General features: G+C 39.2%; 1 protein-coding gene across 1 annotated transcript in view; it reads right to left on the bottom strand.

The window, feature by feature from the left end:
• Nucleotides 1-3,037: 3,037 nt before the first annotated feature.
• Nucleotides 3,038-24,986, bottom strand: part of LOC127652710 (D-glucuronyl C5-epimerase B-like) — a 69,414-nt gene continuing 47,465 nt past the window's right edge. Inside the window, 4 exon segments of the mRNA XM_052139035.1 lie at nt 3,038-7,053; nt 9,388-9,627; nt 23,589-23,687; nt 23,690-24,093. Of these exon segments, the coding sequence (XP_051994995.1) occupies nt 6,029-7,053; nt 9,388-9,627; nt 23,589-23,687; nt 23,690-24,083 (1,758 nt within the window). The 5' untranslated portion in view covers nt 24,084-24,093 and the 3' untranslated portion in view covers nt 3,038-6,028.

Raw genomic sequence — 24,986 nt, 5'->3', positions numbered from 1 at the left:
GCATCAGAAGCATGAACAACCCAGGTTCGGATCCCATGTTAAAACCAGAAAGTAATTGTGTTCGCATAATCAGATATGAGTGTTGTTTGGAGATTGCATGTTTACCTCAAAAAAAAAAATTTAAAAAGCAATAAAAAGCAATAAGATGGCTGCTTCGGTGTGGAGCTCTCTAGCGTTTTTGTTACTTTTTTTAGCTTGTCATGTTTTTTTGTCACTCTTTCCCGATCTGTTTTGGCAGGTATGAACTGCTGAATATTCGGCAGTGCATTCCTTAAAATTTTTTGACAGTGTTAATTTATTCCGATGTTTTATTAGACATCTCACGCCCGTTTCACGAAACACCGTTTGCAGTGCGTTTGCGGTGCGTATTTTTTTCCGTACCCATGTTAACAGGTAAGCGCTTTTACACTGCACGCGGATGCAGTCCGTCGATCCGTTCCAGTTGCAGTGCGTATACAGAAGTGCAGCGATCATTTACTGGCCGAGTCTATTTTTGCTGTGCTGCACCGCACTGTATTAAAGTGGCAGCGCATTTTTCACATTAAAAAAGACATAGATTGACAAGAAACTGTAATAATTTCATCATATACGCATAATTACAGTTAATGTGTTCTACAGTTACTAAATTACAGGGTCAAGAAAAACAAAAAAGTATGATTATAGTCCCAAAAGTTGCAAAATGCCATCATATATAATTTTTTTACCCTAAAAAAAGACAGAGTGAACCCAAATGCGTCTCATTCTTCTCCTTATTAGCAGCAGATATAGCGCGATAGCTTTTCTTCTGTCAACAACTCGAACTACATGTAAAACAAAGAATCACAATGATTAAAATACATTTTCATACTGTTTCAATGTCTTAAACAATCTCAAAGTTAACGTTTGGATTTAAAATCAAAATTACTTACACATTTTTTATTTTGTGGCACACAGAAACTGCGGATCAGTAGGGCACTGCAAACGCAGCATATGTGAAAGCACTATAGCACATGCTGCTCCTGTACTGTATACGCACCCAAACAAGTGACCCAAAAGACACACGCGAGGGAAGTGCGCCGGCGCACTTGCGAAGCTTCGTCAACGTGGCTTTAGAAAACAGGAAAATGAGAGGCGGTGGAACATGCTTTTAAGCATGTATTTCCTTGGAGAGGTATTTCCTTGGAGAGTTCCACAGCGAAAGTTGGTGTACAGATGTAAGAGTTGAAGATGTGCTGTCCTAATTTAGAGGTGCTCTTCATCAACTGTAAGCCTTTATACTTGCTGCAGGAGTTTTCTTCATTTATTCTGGTGAGTGTTTATATCCTGCCACAAGCATGCATGAATGCAGCATTGCAACAGCTGAATGATCACATCAGACATGGAGCAACAGCACCTGGACTCGCTTATCATCATTCTGGGAGATTTGAATAAAGCTAACCTCCCCCGTGAACAACCAAAATACAAACAACACATCACATGCCCCACCAGAGAAAGAAATATATTGGACCACCGCTACACCACTGTAAAGGATGCATATCGCTCTGTCCCACGTGCAGCTTTAGGACTCTCTGATCACTTTCTGGTTCATATTCTCCTGACCTACAAGCAGAAACTAAAATCAGCTAAGCCTGTAGTAAGGACTGTAAAAAGTGAGAACATTTGGCAATAAAGCTCATTCTGATTCTGAAACATTACATTTTTGCTCCAGCTTTGACCACTGGGGGCAGTGCTTCGAATTTCAGTAAGCACAGATGGATTTCAGCTAAAGAAAAGTCAACCTAGTGTTTCTGATTTCACTGTTGGGTCAGTCTGATTGTTGCTGGTAGCATTTTTCATTTTACTAGTAAGATTTTGAATTGATCTGTCCAGTAACCATTCTGACCAGTCGTTACATTTGACAAGTAAAAAAGCAGTTACAACTAAATTTCATGAATAACATTTGGAATAGACACTAGTGCTTAATAAATAAGCACTAGTATCTAACACGCACTTTATTAGGAATACCTGTACACCTACTTATTCATGTGATTATCTAATCAGCCAATTGTGTTGCAGTAGTGTAAAGCATTAAATCATACAGCTATGGGTCAGGAGCTTCAGTTAATGTACACATCAAACTTCAGAATGGGGGAAAAATGTGATCTCTGCGATTCTGAACAGGCAGGATTAGTATTTCTATAACTGCTGATCTCCTGGGATTTTCACGCTCAACTGTCTCTAGACTTTCCTCAAACTTAACACGTAGACCGAAATCGGGGTACTGGGCAAAAAATCTATGTGTGCCAATCCATGTATGACCTTATGATCTTAAAGGAAAACTGTTTTATGTTTAAAGTGTTTACATGATCTTAAATGTTGTCTGCTTATTCAACATGATCGGTGAAAGATGTAAACGCACACATTGTCTGCACTACCATTGGTAGTCGTTGAGTTGCTCATTTGAATAAAGTTGAGCACAGCGGTTGGTCGTCACCAGAAATCACCAGCTTGTTAAAAATGAATGATTTCCAGTTGCTAAGTCTAGGTAAAAACAAGTGATAATCTGATCAGACAGTCATAGGGATGAGCTGCATGGGGTGGCTTCACGCACAGCCTTCAAGCACCATGTGCTCAGCTAATGACATCTACAATAACATACAGACTATGGAGACAGGAAGAGATAGGACAGAAGAATAGTGTGAAATGCCATAACAGATCCTAGGCTTTAGCTAATAATGAAACTATAGTGTCTGTATGTGTGACTGAGATAGAGAAAATGTTGTAGGGATTACAGTGAATGGGAATGTCTGAGTTGATAAATGCTTCTGGAGGGTGATGTACTGGTCAGGCAGCCTCAGGCAGTGTACAGCACCCTCCGAATAGTCATTTTTTCTCAGCTAGAGTATACGTGACCATGTGGGAACAGCCACAGAGAACAGTGGGTCCTATTAAATAAGTCAAAAAATGTGTTAGATAGCATGGAGTTCTATTATGGTTAATTACAGAACACACTCTCTCTATTCTCTAAATAAAAAAAAAAAAAGCACACTGGACTCATTTATGTAGAAAAAATGCCTTTATTTATACAACTTTAAAAAGCAATTTAAAGCACAAAGACTTTAATAAACATTTGTCCTGCATAAAAATGATCGCATGTGCACATTGTGCTTCCACAGTAAAGTCTGTACAACCTCTGGGCATGCAGCTATTGCGATCCAGTTAAACCATTTATTGCATACACATGAAACCTTGCATGTTGATTTATAAAGCATTCATGAAAAAAGTAAAAGTAAAAAAAAAAAAAAAAAAAAAGGGTGGGTGGGGAGGTTAACCACAACTCTACAGTTTTACAATTCTAAACTGTAGCAGCTTTCAGAGGAGGGCTTTGCACATTGTCCAGAGCAGATATATTATTGAAATGACAAAAAACAAAAACACAAAAAACAAAAGAAGAAACGAAACTATAGTTGTGCTTTAATGTTGTTACTCCCGGGAGTACACTCAATGCAAACAACAAGGCTTGTTAAAACCCAACTCAAATAGGAGGCTGCTTTATAGCAAGGCCTACAAGAACAAATCAGCAGTTCCGACTCGCAGTTTTCCCTTTTGAAATATGCATGTAGAGCTAGCACTGAGCACTAGCTCTACATCAAGAGTTGCACACATCCCCATAGATAGTGGTGATTAATAGCATTTCCTGTTCCCTTCTCTACACACTTTCTATTATAGAAATCTTAGACTGAAAAAATAACTGTATCAAAAGGTATTTCCTTGGAGAAAGGTATATATACCACCCCAAAACATTCCTCTTATCACATCTTTTCCAAAAAGAAATACTAGAACACGTGCTACGGTCTTCCATATACAACACCACAAAAACGAAAACAGATAAACAATATCCCAATCTTAAAATACTTTGGTTTAAACAAAAGTTTGTTTTTCTGTAGTACTTATGGTAATGCCATTTTCCCTTTTAACATACTTTTGTCCGCCCATTAAGTGACAAGTATGAAATGTGCATAGTATTATTTGTGAGATCAGTATTAGTGAAAACTAGCAGCAACCTAGTTTTCATGGGAAAACAAATGATTTTTAAACTGAAAATGGGTTAAAACAGAGGTATGCCTTGGGGCTTAAGCACTGAGAATAGCCCAGAGTCTCTAAATTATATCTATACCAAACAAACCAGAATCTTTGACATCAAACATTTAGAAATGTCACATTTTTCTACTCTGTCAGCTTGCCATTTAACTTCTGAACAAAATCTAAAGCCAAAAGCCCACATTGGAATGTGAACATCTGTTGGAGATTGTTCTGAACAGAGTTTGGCAGATAATGGGAGTGTCTCTGATTTTTAGCAGCTGTGGTCATGTGAGATTAGAACAGACAGGACTCGGCCAGGTGGAGGTTTTTCTGCTGAGGTAAAGTGGCAGATCCCTCTGAGAAACATCGGGAAGTGAAATGGCTAAAACACTTCCAAACTAAAATACTGTATGTCAGTCTCCAGGCACTTCAGACTCCTGGGTGCACGAGCCAGAGAGCTGTTTAATTGATTTTTGTCAATGTGGGAAGACATTTTAGATACCACATAGATGTTATCCTTTTAAATGTGGATCATACATTTTTTTTTTAATGATAAACGTAGTGACCATTTCTGCTTTTAATACATAAAAAACACATTTTATTTTCAAAGGAACTTTTACTTGGCTGAGATTCAACTGTGAGTGTGAGAATAAACATTCTCATTCTTTTGTTCTACATAATGTACGCAATTGTGTTGCTTTACATTCATCACACAAAATATGAAGTTAGATGTTACCTTACCAATACAGTATTTCTTTCAAATTATATGTATAAATCAAAATAGCCTGTGTGGTAAAAAAAAAAAAATGGTAAATGGGTATAGTACAATAAACTTGAAGTCAGAGAAATCCTTACAAATTATTCATTGTCATCAAAGCATGAGATGTAGAAATGAAATACTAAATTAGTGTTGGGATTGAAATACTAATTAAATCACAAATGCTTCTAAAAAGGCATCCCAACAACACACATGCCACACAAGTTAAAGTGCATGACTAGTTTATATGTAGAACAATTCAACTGATGTTTGACATTTTGATAACAGGGACGAACACCATGGCCTACAAAACCATTTTCTATTCCTTAAGTTACTGTGCTGATATCACCTTTATTAGTGCAGTACAGCGGTGTCAGGGTGTACATCATAAGAACTACAGATATGTTTCCCTAAATTTGATGTAATCATCAAGCATATTACCTACAACCTCTCTAAAGCTTTAAATGCATTATGAGCAGGTCTGAGCCACATAAGTGACAGTCCAGTCTGATTGTGGTAAGGGTTTGACTGAGCAAAGGATCATGATATGCAGACTGAAGTCTGGACAATGAATCAGTGTGTGGCTTCAACTAAATGTTTCATTTTTCCCTCCAATGTCAAACTGTTCTCTGACATTTAATAATGCTACACTTGTGGACATTTTCAGCATTTTTCTCTACAGCTTGTATGCATTAGTATTCCGCTATTGGGCTATGAACTTAAAAAACATAAATCTGTTGCAGCTAAAGTCCCCCCCCACCCCCTCTACAATCATTTCAACTACTTATTTTGACCATCTGTTGACTAATTATTTTCTGAAATTTACTTTGGAAGAAGCTTCTGAAAGCTGCTTTGCGATCCCTTGTTTTGACTGAAGTGTTCCCAAAAGTGGCAAATCTCAGCAGACACATCTCTCACTCAAACCTGCAGATCTGGAGCTTTGATTATTAAATAACCAAAGCCCTCCCCCTCCTCATCCAGACACATGCTGCAAGCAGCTGTGTTTGCTTCTAATTAAAACCTCAGCACAGACACAAGAAGCACTGCTTGCAATTACAGTCTCAAACTGAAAATCAGAGGGCTACTAGAGTGTTCAGTCTTTTTTTTTTTTCTCAAGACACTGCAGCAGATTGCAGCTAGCAGCTTTACACTTGGCCTTCTCTGGCTCTTCCAGTGGCAGTCATGAAGAGGATTTGAGAGCTTGAAGAGATATTAGAGGCCTCCTGTGCTCTAGTTGTGCTTGGCCCTCCCTCCTTTCAGGTAACTTTTCCAGCGCTTGATGAAGTCCTTGAAGATAGGCGAGTTGTCAAAAGAGCCCAGGAGCTGTAGCTGGTTGATGTGCGTTGTATGGTAGTCCCAGCGAGCCAGGTTGGGTGCCGTGCCCAGTATAAAGTGGCGCAGATCATATATGGTGCCTGACCCTGTATCGTACAGGGGCAACATCACTTTGAGGGACTCCATCCCCTTGCTGTACAGCTGACCTGCGTCCCGACCAAGTTTCTCACCAGCTGTTTGTGCCAGGTCATAAAGGCCTATGAGGGAATAGATGAACCCATTCAATACGAAGGAGCTAGGAATTGTAGGATACTCCTCATACCAGTCATATTTATTCATGAAAACAGCTTTTACTCCATGCTGCTCTGAGGGCAGTTTGAAAGGTCTGGTGGCACGCAGAGCAGACTTTAAGTAAGTGTCATCTTTTGTGATCAGATAGGCACGCACTAGAGTAGACATGGCCTGTCCTTGAGCCATGGCAGAATACCAACCAGCCTCCAGCGCACTGAAACCATCCCCAAGTTTACGAGTCACCATGATAGGCCAACCACCACGCTCGTCCTGGTTGCGCACCAACCAATCACTAGCAGCAAAAAAGGCTGCCATATGTGAAGTGGTAGAGATAGTGATATTGTCTATTGCTCCGTGACCATGTAGCACTATCTTTACGACATGCCGTGGCATGGTCTTGGTGACTTTGACCGCCTTGGTGTTGGAGAGGCCAATGCCTTTGCGGAGGTCTGTGAGAAGGTCGCGGGTGACCATAGTCCATGCAGTCCGAGGGCCAATGCCATAGGTGATGTCACGATCCTTGAATGAAATAAGCTGGGTGGTGGTGACGTAGTGGATAACAAATGGAGGCCCTTTCTCTGTGGTCTCCAAAATTACAGAGACGCTACCATTAGATGTAAACTTCAGGTCAAAAGAGATGACGAAATCTTTCATATTGCCAAGAGAAAGTGAGATGCCCTCTGAGTTTTCTAAAAAGAACAGAAAAATAAAATGTTACGACAGCTTCTAATTTCACACACACACACGCACGCACACACGCATGCACACACGCACGCACGCACACGCACACATGAACATTGAAGGTAGTGTGTGGTCTTGAAGGAGCAAGGTTTCATGTGACACTTTCTCCTGGGGTTAATTAAACAGACAAGTTAGAGGCTGTGAGACAGCTGGGCTCCAACTCTGATATAACAACAGAAAAATAATCCATCTCATATGAAACAGAGCTGAAACTTGTTTCTCCTGGAATAGTGTAGAACACACTGCAGTGCACCTCAGAGTGAGCAGATCAGAGTTTCCTAGCTCTTAAAGACCTTCATCTCTCTTTCTACAATGCATACTCAACACTTCATCCTAAAGTCATCTCTCATCGTTAGCATCAAATCCCTCTACATTTACATTTACATTTATGCATTTGGCAGACGCTTTTATCCAAAGCGACTTACAGTGCAATTATTACAGGGACAATCCCCCTGGAGCAACCTGGAGTTAAGTGCCTTGCTCATGGGCACAATGGTGGTGGCTGTGGGGTTTGAACCACCGACCTTCTGATTAACAGCCCTGTACTTTAGCCACTATGCCACCACCTCTCTCTCTGTTGCATTCTGACAAGCAGAACATATAGTAAAAATCCTTATACCCTCTACTGAGGAGATAGAGAGAAAAAACAGAAGCATGAGAAGAGAAAGGGAATAGGATGTTGAGTGAGCAAGAGAATACTAACAGTATTAAAGCAACAGAGAAAATAGGCCAGAGGTTGGATGAAAGACAAAAACAAATAAATGGAAAAGGTAAAGCGAGACAGCAGAGGACATTTATGCTCAAGCAGCCTCCTATCACTATTTAATGCACTCATAAATCTATTACTTAAGGCAATGCAGAGACTAAGTGGATTAGTACTGTCCTGCTCTGATTACCCCCCCCCCCCACCCCCATAATACCAGCGATGTGGACAGAGGGAGGAGGTTGAAGGGAGCGCCAGGCCGGAGCCTTGGGTCCAGCATGTGCTAGCTGGCCCAGCTCTAATCAACGCTCTGGATGATGAATCCAATTATTGCCTACCAGCACAGCATCCCAGTTAATTCTAATGGCTAATGATTAAATCTATGCTAAAAAGCAGCAGGGTGTGTTCGAAACCTTAAAAATGCTGTCTTATCATGCAGTAACCTGAGGGAAGAGGTCAACAAGGCATGTCCGAATCTAGGCCTAATGCTCACGTGACATCCTGCCTACTGAGATGGCTCTAAATGGTTGTTTTCAAAAGGAAGCATAGTTGTATTAAAGGCTCACCATTCAGCTATTCAAGATACTTTTCTTTTGCACAAATAAAATTGATGGTACTTGTCTGAAAGCTTAACTTTTAAAAAGCTTAACCAAAAACGTGTTTTATTCAATACAGAAACAACTCTATGGAAGCACAAGACACTTCTAGCTATGCAAGCTCGATTTTGTGCACCGCTGTTCCGAAATGTATCAGAGCCCAATTCATAAAACAACACAAGCATGAGTTGCATTCTCAGCGTTGACGCATTCTCAGCGTTGACGCAATGGGCACTATAGTGGACATTAGTGTGAACTATAACAAACTGTGTGAGCATTTCAGCGTATGATTGAACAAATTATAATGGCGTCCAAAGGAGTGGTTGAAAGTCATTTCACTCATAATTGTACTTTATTTTTTTACCAAGAAATAAGCATTGTTGTCAGATATATAAATATTCACTTATCTTTAAACCTCACTTTTATTTGTTCTAGATCATCAGACGTGAAATATAGGCCAGTCTAATGCCAGTTTATTTATTAATTACCTTCATATCAAAAGGTTTTTTTTTAAGCCACTGTCTGTATGGGAACTGCCATCAGTTTCAAACACACCCTCAGTGTAATGCTAACTAGAAAACACATGAGGTTGGGTGAAATGAGAGCAGGAGCAGAGTATGTTTTGAAGTTTTGTATGTGTTTGTGTGCATGCCCAGCGGGGCAGTGCAAAGATTCTGAAAAAAGTGATAAAAGAACACAGAAGAGATGGAGTGAGAGAGACAAAAATAAAACAGGGTGCAATAGAGAAGAACAGATAATAGCAATTGTAAGGAAAATGGAAAATAAGAAAATAAGAGTGGTTTATGGGAATACAAGGTATGGAAATGTTTGGAAACCAGAATGTTATGAGGGTGGGGGAGATAATCCAAGAAAAGAACAAAACAAAAAACATTACAGTGCAAAGTTAACAAAACATTTTTGAAAATTACAGTAATGGTGTAAAGAAAAATGTAATGCATGAAGCTCAATGTCTGCCATGGTACCTGGAGCGCTGAACAGTCGCACTGATGTGGCTCTCGTCTTATCATAGACTCTGGTAAGAACACAGCCCTTAGGGACACTCCATGCGCTAGACCTGCTTTCTCTCTCCTCCGCTGTGTCATACACCACCACATGAGGCGGCCTCTCTGTCAGGTTCTTACTGTAATGACTCAGGCCATACTGAGCTATTTGAATAGCATAGAAATACCCTTGAGGGCCCCACTGGGTGGACAATGGTACTCCTGTTGAGAGGAGAGGAAACAGAAGAAGAGTGGATATGCTGTTAGGAAAGAAATATTGGTTAACTTTTGTTTGGGTGCTAAATTGTAGAGCTATAAAACAAATTCACATATAAAAAAATCAAGGGCTTGGTGGTATAACAATATATACTAGGCAACAATAAAAATGTGTCAATTAGATTCTGCTATATAATTTAAACCGTGGATAGCTATAACACTAATAATTTATGTTTTTCAAAACCTTTTGATCTAAAGGTTTTGTAGACAAATCTGTGCCTACAAATAAATGTTTGCAAAAAATTATACAAAATTCCTCTATTTAGGGATACTTACACTCACCTAAAGGATTATTAGGAACACCTGTTCAATTTCTCATTAATGCAATTATCTAATCAACCAATCACATGGCAGTTGCTTCAATGCATTTAGGGGTGTGGTCCTGGTCAAGACAATCTCCTGAACTCCAAAACTGAATGTCAGAATGGGAAAGAAAGGTGATTTAAGCAATTTTGAGCGTGGCATTGTTGGTGCCAGACGGGCCGGTCTGAGTATTTCACAATCTGCTCAGTTACTGGGATTTTCACGCACAACCATTTCTAGGGTTTACAAAGAATGATGTGAAAAGGGAAAAACATCCAGTATGCGGCAGTCCTGTGGGCGAAAATGCCTTGTTGATGCTAGAGGTCAGAGGAGAATGGGCCGACTGATTCAAGCTGATAGAAGAGCAACTTTGCCTGAAATAACCACTCGTTACAACCGAGGTATGCAGCAAAGCATTTGTGAAGCCATAACACGCACAACCTTGAGGCGGATGGGCTACAACAGCAGAAGACCCCACCGGGTACCACTCATCTCCACTACAAATAGGAAAAAGAGGCTACAATTTGCAAGAGCTCACCAAAATTGGACAGATGAAGACTGGAAAAATGTTGCCTGGTCTGATGAGTCTCGATTTCTGTTGAGACATTCAGATGGTAGAGTCAGAATTTGGCGTAAACAGAATGAGAACATGGATCCATCATGCCTTGTTACCACTGTGCAGGCTGGTGGTGGTGGTGTAATGGTGTGGGGGATGTTTTATTGGCACACTTTAGGCCCCTTAGTGCCAATTGGGCATCGTTTAAATGCCACAGCCTACCTGAGCATTGTTTCTGACCATGTCCATCCCTTTATGGCCACCATGTACCCATCCTCTGATGGCTACTTCCCACCATGTCACAAAGCTCGAATCATTTCAAATTGGTTTCTTGAACATGACAATGAGTTCACTGTACTAAAATGGCCCCCACAGTCACCAGATCTCAACCCAATAGAGCATCTTTGGGATGTGGTGGAACAGGAGCTTCGTGCCCTGGATGTGCATCCCACAAATCTCCATCAACTGCAAGATGCTATCCAATCAATATGGGCCAACATTTCTAAAGAATGCTTTCAGCTCCTTGTTGAATCAATGCCACGTAGAATTAAGGCAGTTCTGAAGGTGAAAGGGGGTCAAACACAGTATTAGTATGGTGTTCCTAATAATCCTTTAGGTGAGTGTATGTTATTATATTGATGATAATCGAAGTTGTGGGTAAGAGGTGATAAATTCTAAATCTAGTTATTCATATTGACAATTTATGGGTCACTGACAAATAAGATTGTTCGAGGTGTTAAAAACCAAGAAATCTTAAAAAAAATGTATCGCTTAAAACACAAGAATTACATAGAAATGTAATCTTTGAGCCCATGTTGGTTTCACAAATAATAGAAAAAAATGCATAGCATTTTCTACAAAAAAAGTACTTAATGATTACATTATTTTAATGTGGTGTAACCATAAATTTAAAAAGTATTAAAATACTTTGCTTGCACTTTGAACACGTGTACGCAACCAAAGTAAATACAAATAAAAAAAATGTGTTGTTTGTTTTACTGTCTCTGGACAGTTACATCACATTACATTTTAATCCCCATAAAAAATATCTAAATTACTTTGAACTCAGTAAATGAAAACATGTTCATCATATAAGAGGTGTATTCAAATAATGTTTTTTTGTGAATTTCATTTGAAAATTAAAAGGAAAAACCCTTGCGTTTCGTTACATTCTGTTTTGCTTTTTAGCAAAGAGTTAATCAATAGCCATTAGAATTAACTGGGATGTTGCACTGGCAGGTGGTAATTGGTGTCATTATCCAGAGCATTGATTAGAGCTATCCATTTGTAAATGGATAGTGGATATTATTCAAAATTATTGCATTCCGTTCCATTCTGTTTTGCTCCATCCGTTTGAACAGCCCCTGTGCTCATAGTCCAAGCAGCCACACCACTGACTTCAGCCAAATGCTATTACTATATGGGAATATTGCTACTGTAGATACAAATAATAATGAATGAAAAACACTGTGGTATTGCTGTTATTATGAAGCGGTATGAGATTATGATTTCGGCACTGACAAAAAGGCTAAGGGCTATAGGTCATTAGCCTTTTCATCCACCATCTCTCGCTCTCTCCCTCAACTACAACTTACCTTTTCTACAGCCTGGCAGGACAATATTAACCCACAGAAAAAACACTGCTGGTTTTAAAGCATCTTTCCACAAACATACACATAAAAAACACATGTAGAGTTAAACACAGACATGATATAATGCAATAGAAAATGACAAACACTACAATGAGTCTGCTTCTTTCCATGGTGTGCATGCACTCGTGCACGCACGCACGCACAGGGTCTATGTGGGACCTGTATGAGGAGGCAGATGGGCGCTGTGGAGACTCTTTCTGGCCTAGATTCTATTCAGAGCACTCTGATTCTCTGCTGGAGAAGACGCCATCCCTCTAATTGAAGGAGGAGGAAAAAGGATCTCTCTTTCACTGTCACCCTCCGTACTCATCTCCTTTTCATTCCTTTTATTCTCCCTCCCTCTCTTTCTCCTTCAGCTTTGGCATGGAGACAGATGAGTCTGTCCGCTGTCTCTGATAATGGGCTCTCTGCTCTAACACACAGGCGCAGGCTCATGTGGCTTATTACCTCTGAGCTGAACACACTTGTTTTTCTGCCTCTAAATGCCCAGGATAAAAACGAGGGGAATAGAATTAATTAATTAACCTTTAATTAATCTTTGTTTTTGTGTGTAAACACTGCAAAGTTCTTCAGATCACTCAAACACATCTCTCAAATGAATATACTTCATACCACAGGAAATAAAGCAATTAAACAGTTAAATACCATGTTACATTTGAATAATCTTTAACATACACCTTAGCCAAAAACATTTAAACTCAGTTTTTTAATTTTTTCAAAGAAAACATTCTCTGTCTTAGGTCAGTTAGGATCACTACTTTATTTTAAGAATGTGAAATGTCAGAATAATAGTAGAGAGAATGATTTCATTTCTTTCATCATATTCCCAGTGGGTCAGAAGTTTAAATACACTTTGTTAGTATTTGGTAAATTGTTTAACTTGGGTCAAACATTTTGGGTAGCCTTCCACAAGCTTCTCACAATAAGTTCCTGGAATTTTGGCCCATTTCTCCAGACAGAACTGGTGTAACGGTGTCAGGTTTGTAGGCCTCCTTGCTCGCACATGCTTTTTCAGTTCCGCCCACATCTTTTCTATCGTATTGAGGTCAGGGCTTTGTGATGGTCACTCTAATAAATTAAATGTGTTGTTCTTAAACCATTTTGCCACAACTTTGGAGGCATGCTTGGGGTCACAGTCCATTTGGAAGACCCATTTGCAACAAAACTTTAAATTCCTTGCTGATGTCTTGAGATGTTGCTTCAATATATCCACATAATTTTCCTTCCTCATGATCCCATCTATTTTGTGAAGTGCACCAGTCCCTCCTGCAGCAAAGTACCCCCACGACATGATGCTGCCACCCCCATACTTCCCTGTTGGGATGGTGTACTTTGGCTGGCAAGCCTCTCCCTTTTTCCTCCAAATATAATGATGGTCATTATGGCCAAACAGTTTAATATTTGTTTCATCAGACCAGAGGACATTTCTTTAAAAAGTAAGATCTTTGTCCCCATGTGCACTTGCAAATTGTCTGGCTTTTTTATGGCGGTTTTGGAGCAGTGGCTTCTTCCTTGCTGAACAGTCTTTCAGGTTATATCAATATAGGATTAGTTTTACTGTGGATATAGATACTCGTTTACCCGTTTCCTCCATCATCTTCACAAGGTCCTTTGCTGTTGTTCTGGGATTGATTTGCACTTTTCGCACCAAACTATGTTCATCTCTATGAGACAGAATGAGTCTCCTTACTGAGCGGAATGATGGCTGCGTGGTCCCGTGGTGTTTATACTTGAGTACTAATGTTTGTACAGATGAACGTGGTACCTTCAGGCATTTGTAAATTGCTCCCAAGGATGAACCGGACAGTTTTTTTTTTCTGAGGTCTTGACTGATTTCTTTTGATTTTCTCACGATGTCAAGCAAAGAGACACTGAGTTTGAAGGTAGGCCTTAAAATACATCCACAGGTACACTTCCAATTTAGTACAACTCCTATGAGAAGCTAATTAGCCATTTGTCTAAAGGCTTGACACCATTTTCTGGAATGTTACAAGCTGCTTAAAGACACAGTTAACTTAGTGCATGTAAACTTCTGGCCCACTGGAATTGTGATATAGTCAATTAAAAGTAAAACTATCTGTCTGTAAACAATTGTTGGAAAAATGACTCATGTCATGCACAAAGTTTTTGTCCTAAACGTCTTGCCAAAACTTTAGTCTGCTAATATGAAATCTGTGGAGTGGTTAAAAAAACATGTTTTAATGACTTCAACATAAGTGTATGTAAACTTTTGACTTCAACTGTATCATATCACTTCTGAAGATATGGATTAAACCACTGGAGTCATATGGATTACTTTTATGATGCTTCTATGTGCTTTTTTGGAGCATCAAAATTTGGGCACTCATTAGCTGAAATATTCTTCCTAAAACCATAATTTGTGTTCTGTAGAAGAAAGAAGTCATACATATCTGGGATGGCATGAGGGTGAGTAAATGATGAGAGAATTTTCATTTTTGGGTGAACTATCCCTTTAAAGTGATAGCTCAGCCATAATTTAATATTCGGTCACCATTTCCCTACCCTCGTGTTGTTCCAAGCCTGTGTGACCTTCTGAATTATGTGTAAGAAGAATACAGAATTCTGCTCCATCGTTGGAACATGGTCATTAATGCCACAGAGCTTCCATGCAGCTCACAGAACAGAGAGCAGCACAATGTACTGTTAACACCATCTCTGAGTAATGGACTGCCTCTTGGTTATGGAGGAGAGGACACAAGAATGGAAACAAAAGCAGGGGACTAGTACAAATTCCATCGCTTTTGTGCTGCCACAGAAAGTGAGAATTTTATATCAACTCATAGATAACCCAATTTTTCCACCTGCCACAAAGGATTATTTCTATAAATGTGCCACAGAAAAATGCAGTTCTATGAAGACCCCCTCTGAGGTCTAAATAACACTTATGTTTTTAAAGCTTTGGTAAAAAAAAGACTAGAAATCTATTTAATCCTGAATGCCAATCAATGACTTTGCAATATGTGAAACCTCTTCTTAGCAGCATGCCTAGATGTGCTACATTTCTGCATTTTTAATACAGTTGAAGAATAGTTCCATTTCATATGAGTGTAAATTGTGCAAAAGTGTGTGTACATTTAAACATTGTTGTCCTGATATACTGTACATGTACAAACAAACCGATTTATCTGCTTTGAATTTGATTCATATTAATTTGATTTCAAAATGTTCAGATTTTATTTTTGTTTTATATTCCACTTATTGTTAGCTATTTGTATCCTGTGATGCATTCTTAACGGAGTAAAGAGTGTTGTTGAAATTGTTATACTCATTGATAAGTAATAGTCATTACAGGGGAATGCCTCTGTTTCTGAGGGATGCAGAGGGGGAGGATCTACTTCTGTCAGAAAACCTTGGGATAAAAGAGTATAAAATACAAGTCAGCCCTCCCTTTCTGGGTCCCACTCATGGCACAGATTAACTCCTGTGTAATGACCGGGTCCTTCTTGCAAGAATAAATAATTTTAAAAGACTGTTTGAGTCAGAGTGTCTCTTACGCAGTGATAATGGTTGGTTGATAATTTTTTGCCACAACAATTTGGTGTCAGTATAGTGGGATTCCTTGGAACTGCCTTCTGGACCTGAGTGCGGACAGTGTTTGGCCACCTGGACTGAGAAGTTCCAGCTCTACCTCGTAAGTTTTAAGAGAGAGGGGCCGACCGCACCAGGGCCAGGAGAAACTCCACTGGAATCAAATGAAAACGAACCTGTGGCAACCCAAATATCTCTGGTAAGGGACGACTAAATTATTTTCTTTTGGTATGAAAGTGAGTGAACCATATTGGCTGAGACTGTTTTTTGTGTGGTCCGAGTGCAAGAGGTTCTTGAACAAGACTGAGACCTGATAGGTCAAGAGGTTTTCTAACAGAGACTGAGTTCTCGCAGAAATTGTTTAATTAGGTTAGCTGAAATCGAAGATTTTGAGCAAACTGTAATTAACAAAGCACTAGGGAGTGCACCCTTAGCTGATCTTGGTTAAAAATCAGATCTGTTGGAGACGTCCGACAGATGATAAGACGTGCGTCGAACAGTAACCCACAGAGAAACAGAAACAGCCAGTATGGGGAAATCTCAAAGCAAGCTTGCCGAATTTGATACACCGGTTTTCTGTCAAATGAGGGGAAAAAACTATAGGAGAATCAATGGAACAGGGCAGCGGGGCACAAAAAGGTTGTTGTGGCTGCGTTCAACATGTGTGCAAAGAATGTGAACAGACAGTGGGCTGTTGCTTTAAGGAAGCAGATAGAAGAGAACAAAAGCAAATGCAGAAAGAATTAGCATGTAGGGTTGAAAATGTGGAATGTAAAAATAAGATGTGTGAAAGATCTGTTTACGTGTCAGCATCACCAGAACTGACTAATGAAAAGTATGTTTGTGTTTACCCACATGCAACGACAATTGTGCCGGCGGCAAACAATCATCACTATCCCGTGGCAGAGCTGAAAGCCCTGAAACTGAACCCTGACCTCGACTGCTCTCCGCCCAGAAGACAAGCACCACAAGCAGCTTCTCCCGAATCGGACAGAGAAGGAGACCTGAATGAACTTTTTTTCCTGAGACCTGAGATCGCACAAGCAGTGAAAGCAAGTTACATTGAATGGAGTGGGCGATTGACCTCCACCCTGGCACACGCTGTACACGCAGAGCAACAGCTGCTGACAAAGAAAGACAAAGTCAAGGCGAAAGGAGAGAGAGATCTTCAGCTGGCGACTACGGTCTAATGTCAGTACATCGAAACCACAGCAGAAGTGGGCCGACAGAAAGAAGAAAGTCTACAGAAACCAGCGGAAGTGGAGTTGCGACTTGTGTGAGACTGACCCTGAGTCCAGAGAATGCACGAAATGGACACTGAGCACAGACTGTCAGGAGAAGAAAAAGGCAGACTGAGGAGGATAGGAGAGCAGCGAAGGTGGGGGCCGGACACAGGGCGATCGGCTGCTGGCTACAGGACAGGGAAGTGAACATATTTTTACACACACACTTACAACCAGGGCTCGACATTAAGGCTTGTCCGCTTGTCCGGGACAAGTGGATTTTTTGTAGGACAAGTAGAAGAGAAAATTAGTTGTCCGACCGGACAAGTTAAATTTCAAACAAAATAAAATGCCATGTTACTTCACGTTATGTGCCACTCATTACGTCTATTTTACAGATTTAATTTAATCGATTTGAAACTAACACATTTTTTAATAAACACAAGATTTTGACGCATATCCAAGGGTTTGTGCGGAGTGTGGAGCGCGCACTGCATGGAACAGAGGAGCTGGCCGAACACTTGCGTTTTCCTATCAACAGTGGAAACAACTTAAATACTCTATCATTTCTGGTCATACTGAAAATAATAATACATAATTTGCAACTACTTTTATTTGTGTAAACTCACAATAACAAGAAAACGTGCTTTTGCAAAATAAAATAAAACAATCAGGCGGGCTTTCATGGTCTCCGTGAACTGAAACTGAACTGAAACAAAATATAGTCTATGTAACGTTAGGCTAAAGCTTGAAATGTCCACTTTTAAAGAACCAATTCGAATCGAAAGAAAATAGCCTAACGTTACCGTCTGATTATGCAATCCATATGAATTTCTCTCTAAAGGCGCATCCGCTTTACATCGGAGATGGAGGTATATTTCCAGCAAACACTGATTTAGCAAACATTAAAATGCCTCGTTATTTTTTCAGGTTATAAACAGAAAAGCTCCAAAAACAAGAAGTCACCTTAAACCAACAACATAGGAATTAAAACGGGAACGAAATTTTTTAACCAAATGGAAAGATGAATTCGACTGGGTTATTTATGAAGACGGAGTAATGTTCTGTGGCGTCTGTCGGGCGCAACCCAACCTGGCTGACAAGTAAGTGACGTTAGCTAGCTAACTTAGCGTCGGCAGCTGTGTAGCTACTGTAAGCAAGCATTAAAAGCATTAAAGCATTAGTTCACCTCAAAATGAAAATTCCATCTAATTTTCTCCTCCAACTTCAAAATCGTCCGACATCTTTGTTTTATTTTATAATTATTAATAAAAAAATAATATTTCGTGACGTTTCCAACGTCGCAGACCAGCACAAGACCAACAATTGTGGTTATAAAAAGTATAAATATTTTTTTTTTTTAGAAAATGAACGATCGTTTCGCTAGATAAAGACCCAATTCCTCAGCTGGGAACGTGCACAGCCCTTTGAAGCACTTCAAAGCCCTTTTAAACTGCATCGATTTGGACTTCAACGTGTTGTTAAACTTAATCATATTTATTTAGGCATATCATATCAGTTAATTGCCTAGGCATTGTTTCTAATTTAAAATAATCTATTATTTTGATTTCATTTCAACTTTATTTCAATTGCTGAGCAATGGTTGCGCTTGAAGTCCATTGTGTGGAGAAAAATCCTGAAATGTTTTCCTCAAAAAACTTAATTTCTTTTCCACTGAAGAAAGAAAGACATGAACATCTTGGATGGCATTGGGATGAGTAAATTATCATAAAATTTTCATTTTGAGGTGAACTAATCCTTTAACAGCATTTGTATTGGTTGTACAATGTACATAGTTAAATATTACTATTAGCCATTTGCCTACTTTAGCAAGTCACAGTATTTCCAAGCCCTGATAATGTACTGAACTGTAACTGAGATGACGCAGTAAATAATTCCTCTTTCAAGTAACTGCACGGTCTGTATGTTACCAAAGGATCTTGGGACGAAGCTGCAAAACAGTACATAACAGAAATTGTGTAAATGTTTTAAATGCTTTCAATGGTTTGTTCGAATTCTGCATTAGCAAAACACAAAAAAATAAATGAAATTATAAATCTTTACCCGGGCAAGTGACTTTTGTGCAAGGACAAGTGAAACATAAATTTACTTGTCCGAAGGACAAGTGCCTCAAGAAGTTAATGTCAAGCCCTGCTTACAACACACACACATACACTGATTTACTCACTGCTCTCTGCAATGAAGACAATGCTTGCAAATCTTTCAGTGTGAATGATAAAGTTTTATGTGATAATGTTTCAGATTAATGTTTGATAATGTACAAAAGTTCAGGGTTTTTACAAATGCCTAGATATCAAATGTTAGATAATGGGACATTAGTAAACTTTTTGGTAGATTTTGGGGCTGGCCATACTACGATACGACTATGTGACTTGCCATGTGTCCCAGAATTGACAGGTTCAGTGCATAAAGAGCACTTTGGCCTAGGGCCATTTGATTTCTAAAAAAATCACATTGCCCTTAGAGTATGAGTCAAAGGAGAAGGGGAGAACATTTAAACATGCATTTTTGTGTTCACCAGCTTGTCCGGTACCTCTAATGGCCAGAGATTTAATGTGTGAATTAAATTTGACCCTTACTTCCTTTGGAATTGGCATTGAGGAAGAACCACAAATATGTTGTTCTAAATTTGAACCGCAGTGGGCTTATGAATGGTGTGTGAAAAATGATGAATGTGCAAAAATGATCTTGAAATTGGCAAAAGATCGAACAATGTCATTTAACATAGAAAATATGACGCCTGACCAATTGCATTGCACGTCACATGTCGTAATTGAACGTGAACCTCAATATGAGTAGGGGTGGTTTAACGGTAGAAAATGAGACTGTGAAATTTTATAAGATTTTCTGGGGAAAAAAGTTTGTGTGTGCTCTCAGCTTGCCTGACAGAAAAACAAATGCAGTTCTATTCTGATAGCAGGAGAGCTGAGACACTTTATCAGTGATCAAGGCCAAAGAGCAGCTGTGAGCAGATTTGGGCCCCTTTGTGAGAGAATGCATAAAAGCAACAGATTAGTACAGGAGTGAAACACAGCAAAAGTATAGGAGCATTTATATCAAAATGTGATTTTGAGATTGAAGTTCAGATGGTTGATGAGACAGTAAATCCATCTGTGACAAACGTGTACATTCCATAAAAGATGTGCCAAAACCAATTATGAACAAACAATTATTGTCATTTTTAGGCAATTATTCTCAATCCAGCTGAAAGGCCATGATAAAAGAGTATAAAATACAAGTCAGCCCTCCCTTTCTGGGTCCCACTCACGGCACAGATTAACTCCTGTGTAATGACCGGGTCCTTTTTGCAAGAATAAATAATTTTATAAGACTGTTTGAGTCAGAGTGTCTCTTACGTAGTGATAATGGTTGGTTGATAATTTTTTGCCACAACAAGAGACTTCACCATCAGTGAATAATAATGTTGTTGTGGTTTGGAGACCAATCTTTATACTCCAGTATTGATCAGATGACCTCTTTGTCAATATTTCCATAAGAACTGATTACTTCATTACCAAGTCTCTTTATAAAGAAATTAATTTACAACAGTGAACGGGAACTGAGAGGATCTTTCTTCTCTTTACTGAGCACATACATCATTTATTCACCTTCATGTCACTCCAAACCCATATGACATTCTTTCAAAAGGAGATGTTAGGTAGAATTCACTTCCATTGCACTTTTTCCTTCAATTAAATGAATTAATGAAAGTGAATGTTATGTGCTGCAGCGTATTTCGATTGTTTTCTTTTCTCCCATTCATCTTCACTGTCATGATTCTTAGGTTCAGTGATTGGTTATTCATCCTGTCAATCATCATTAGTTTACGTGAAAACTTCCCCCTCAAGGAACCAATCCGGACTCTCCTCCTCTCTATAAAACCTGGAAGTGACAACACGGAAGGAGGCTTGTTTATCTCTCTTTTGTCTTCGGACTTGTAATAGCTACTTTGATGTGTTAGTGAGACAATCATTTTTGTTACTTGGTTTATCTGTTGTGACATTGCTTCACTTAGATCAATTATTCAAAAACTAACTTTTTGGACCTTGAGAGTGGGAATAGGGTAGTATGTCACGTGATCTACGCTACGCTACGTAGAATCTGAATTGTCTAAACACACCAGGTAAGGAGCGGGTGCTACCCCTGTATTTTTGACATTTGTTTAGTTAGTGTAGTTTAAGTATTGTTTTCATATTCTTATTTTCTGTGTTAGCTTGAGATTTAAAGATATAAGATATAAGTTTTGTTTTGCTGATTTCTTTGCTTTAGCACCGCTCATTGTCCTTTACTCCTTTGTCTGGTTTGTTATTTGTTTTGTCCTACCATTTGTACATATTCTGTAAATAGATATTTGTTGTTTCACTATTTGCTCTGTAAATAAGATTGGGTGTATTGCTATGATTCATTACAAATAATTATATTTAGCAGTAACCCATATCTGTCTCTGCCTGATTCATTCCACCACACAAGTTTTCGGTAACTGAACCAGTTTTCTTTTCATTTAATTCTCTTAAATTAGTTAATCTTTTCACTATATGTTACGTACTCTTAAATCCTCTAGACAACTAAAAGGGGGACGTAACAGTGAATCATGACCGAGACTGTCATTCTGCCCAACATCTCTTTCTGTGTTTCACGGAAGAAAGTAATACAGGTTTGCACTGACATGAGTAGAGCAAATAATAGAATTCTCATTTTAGGGTGACCTATCTCTGATATGGTTGTGGTGGTCTGATGGCTATAAGTGGCTCCCAACCCTGTTCCTGGAACCCCCCACACTACATATTTTGGATATCTCCCTAATCAAACACACCTGATTCAACTCATCAGCTCATTAGTGGAGACTCCAAGACCTGAATTGGGTGTGTCAGAATAGAGAGATCCAAAATGCAAGGTTGGGAATCACTGCATTAGAGATCTGGTCTGTTAACGCACAGGTTGCAGGTTCAATCCCAAGTAGAGGTGATCCAAAAACTGCCTTGTTACTGGGATCAGAAAAATGCTCCATCATTACAATGCTTTGAGCAGAGCACTTAACGCTGTCTGCTGATGCACTGTCCTTGAAATAGAGAGAGAGAGAGAGAGAGAGAAAGAGAGAGAGCAGGAAATGGCTGAAAGTAATCTGTCAGGCCAGAGAGACAGTGATAGATCACTGACACAGCAAAGAGTAACAGATAAAAACATCTGCTCCCTGGACAGTGAAAAACATCTGAAGGACACAACTGAGAACACCATAATCAGCTTTTCCTCTTCACATATTTTCTATTTTCTTTAATAACGTAGAAAAATTAATCGACTTTAAATTTGTATTGGTTTACCTTTTTCTCATTCACATTCAAATGTACGACACATTGGAGTGCAAGCATAACATTTTTCTCCATTAAGTTTAAGGTCATCAAATCAGCTCTTGTAATGTGGCTGAATCAATCCCACTTTCATTTGCTTAATGTATAGTCCATTGAGTGCGCATTACTCACTAAGAGGCAAACGTAGATCACTTGAGTCTGGCTTCCAGGAAACTCGTCTTGAACTGCACTAAATGACTATTAATGGCCACTAACATGTTGCGTTAGGCAGGTCGCTTTGCCTCTTACTTCTCCCAACCTGCTATACTTATGTGCTGCTCTAATGAGAAAGGAGTAAATGTGTGAATGTACTGAGAAATATTTAGGATAGCCAGTTATGAGTTAGACAAATAAACAGTTTAAAGACATGCTCATTAAAGCATTTGCATAAAAATGACAGAGTAAATCTGAAGTAGAAAAGACAATCAAAACCACCTCTAACACCATTTACATCTGGTAATGGGAGATGCAATCACACGTGGACAGCGCTTAATACAGATGTACACAGTGTCCAAGTCTTCTTGTGATTTGATCACTCAAACCACTTTCTGAGGTGGTCAGGGACGCATAAGATCACATTGCACTTGTAGCATAAAACGCTAATGTTTTCTGACACATCCTGGACAAATTCAAATGAACATCTACTCATGTAACAAGTAATCATTGCACTAAAACAAGGGTTTTAAACTTAGCAAGCTATGTACCAATTTAAAAGGAATCAATAGGAAATATTTAGAAAAGGATAGCACATATTCATAGAAGACAGAACATTTTCGTTATGCTTCATGTTACCATGCAATGGCACTGATCACGTGAATCATGAACATCTGAAGATCTGTTAATAAAAGTGTTTGACCAAAATAACAATGAGAATTCCGCTTGAAATGTCACAACTGAGGTGAGATTAAAATTCAAGTGTATTTGAAAGCATCAATGTATTAATTTTTTTTGTACTTTATTAAAATGCAGTAACACATTAAGTTAAAGTAATGCTTGTAGTTATGAAGTAAAAAATCCTCCCCTCATTCATTAAGTCCAATAGAGATATAAACGGATGTTAATTCCAGGTGTAAACGTCAATCTATCTTGATTGAACACTTGTCATTGGACACCTCAGAAGGATGCTAATGCAAGATTTATATACATAGACCTATCACAAGAAGTAATTAAACAATCTTGCAGAGCATCGTTAGGCAGTCATGACCATTTTAGATTGAGCATAAAGCATGGAAGAGCTGAAACCAACAACACAACTCACCTTCCACTCCACTGATGCACTTGACTCTATCACGCACCTCCACGTTATACCCCTCAAAGGACATGAAGACTCCATTGGGGTGGTACGGCCCTCTCTGGCGTATACTTTGGAGTAACTGTGAGAAAATTCGAATCGATCGCAGCCGTCATACTGTACCACCTTCCCATATACCTCGAAGTACTTCTCAATCCAGCTGAAAGGCATATACACCTCATTGCCTTCTCGACGGCCTTTAATGGTGGAATCCTCGTTGATCAGGCAGTCAATCTCTTCATAGCGTACTCCACTAACCACAGGTGGTGGTTCGGGGGGCTGGGGTTGCTGTGGGTGGCTGTCTAATTTAGGGCTGGGAGGGGGCAGGGGGTGCCGGGGGAGGAAGCGGAGCGCTTTCTCACTTGTGCACTTGTTCCACAGAACAACCGTGAGGAGAGAGAGAAGGGTACAGATCACTATCAGGGTCTTGAAGGGAACCCGGGCTGCCAGACATCGCATCATCACTGCTTACCTAGAACAAAAAACACATTTCATGAAATAGAATCCATTTGAAAGTCACCGAAAAATGCACAATCGGGCCAAATGGTTTTGAGCAATGTGAGTAACCGTTTCAGTAGCACTTCTATATGCTCATTGTTCGGTATGGTAAGACTACAATCTGTTCCCGGCCCCGATTTCTCAGCACAGTTAGCTAAACTCTACGCAGGACAGAGAACAGTGCTGGTGGAATGTTTTTAGTGATGTGGTGACTCACAATTGGTTACTTGCTCAGTCAGTCCAAGCCATAGGTGTGGAAAGGCACAGTTCAACAATGAGATAAGTTTGGCCTGATGGTGGCTACAAACATTACACCACACTACACTAGTGACATTTTATATTTAAGCTTTGGCAAAGTAATCAGTAATTCAGTTAGAGAAAATGTTATGCATATCTACAAGGTATTAATCAGTTTAAAAGGTCAAATCAATATTTTTCCCTCTGCATGAATAATCAAATGCAGCATTAGAGAAATGCAATATCTGTCTGGACAACAGTGTACAATGTTAAGCATTCAGCTCACAAAATTCATAGCAGCAGCAAAAACAAAGTAGATCAATGCAACCACACCAAATAACTGTTAAAAAGCATTCCTTTCTATATTTGTCATTGAGGGTATAATCTGCGGTCTTTCACATAAAATATGCACTGTTGTATCAGACTTTCTATATTAATAAATATAATTGGATTATGATTTTTATTTAACAGTTCATGTCTTGAAGGCAGCACTACACACTGAGCAAAAGTTTCTTCTGTATTTGGCAGGAATTTCTAGCAGTCTATGTAGTGACTACTGCTCTTACAGTATATGAGTAATAAACAATGTGTTCACTACACATTTTCTTTACACATTTTTCACATTTACAA

The sequence above is a fragment of the Xyrauchen texanus genome, chromosome 2 (genome assembly GCF_025860055.1).
Source record: "Xyrauchen texanus isolate HMW12.3.18 chromosome 2, RBS_HiC_50CHRs, whole genome shotgun sequence".
NCBI lineage: Eukaryota > Metazoa > Chordata > Actinopteri > Cypriniformes > Catostomidae > Xyrauchen > Xyrauchen texanus.
Note: the sequence above shows the minus strand (reverse complement) of the source record. Positions and strands in the feature narration are given on the sequence as shown.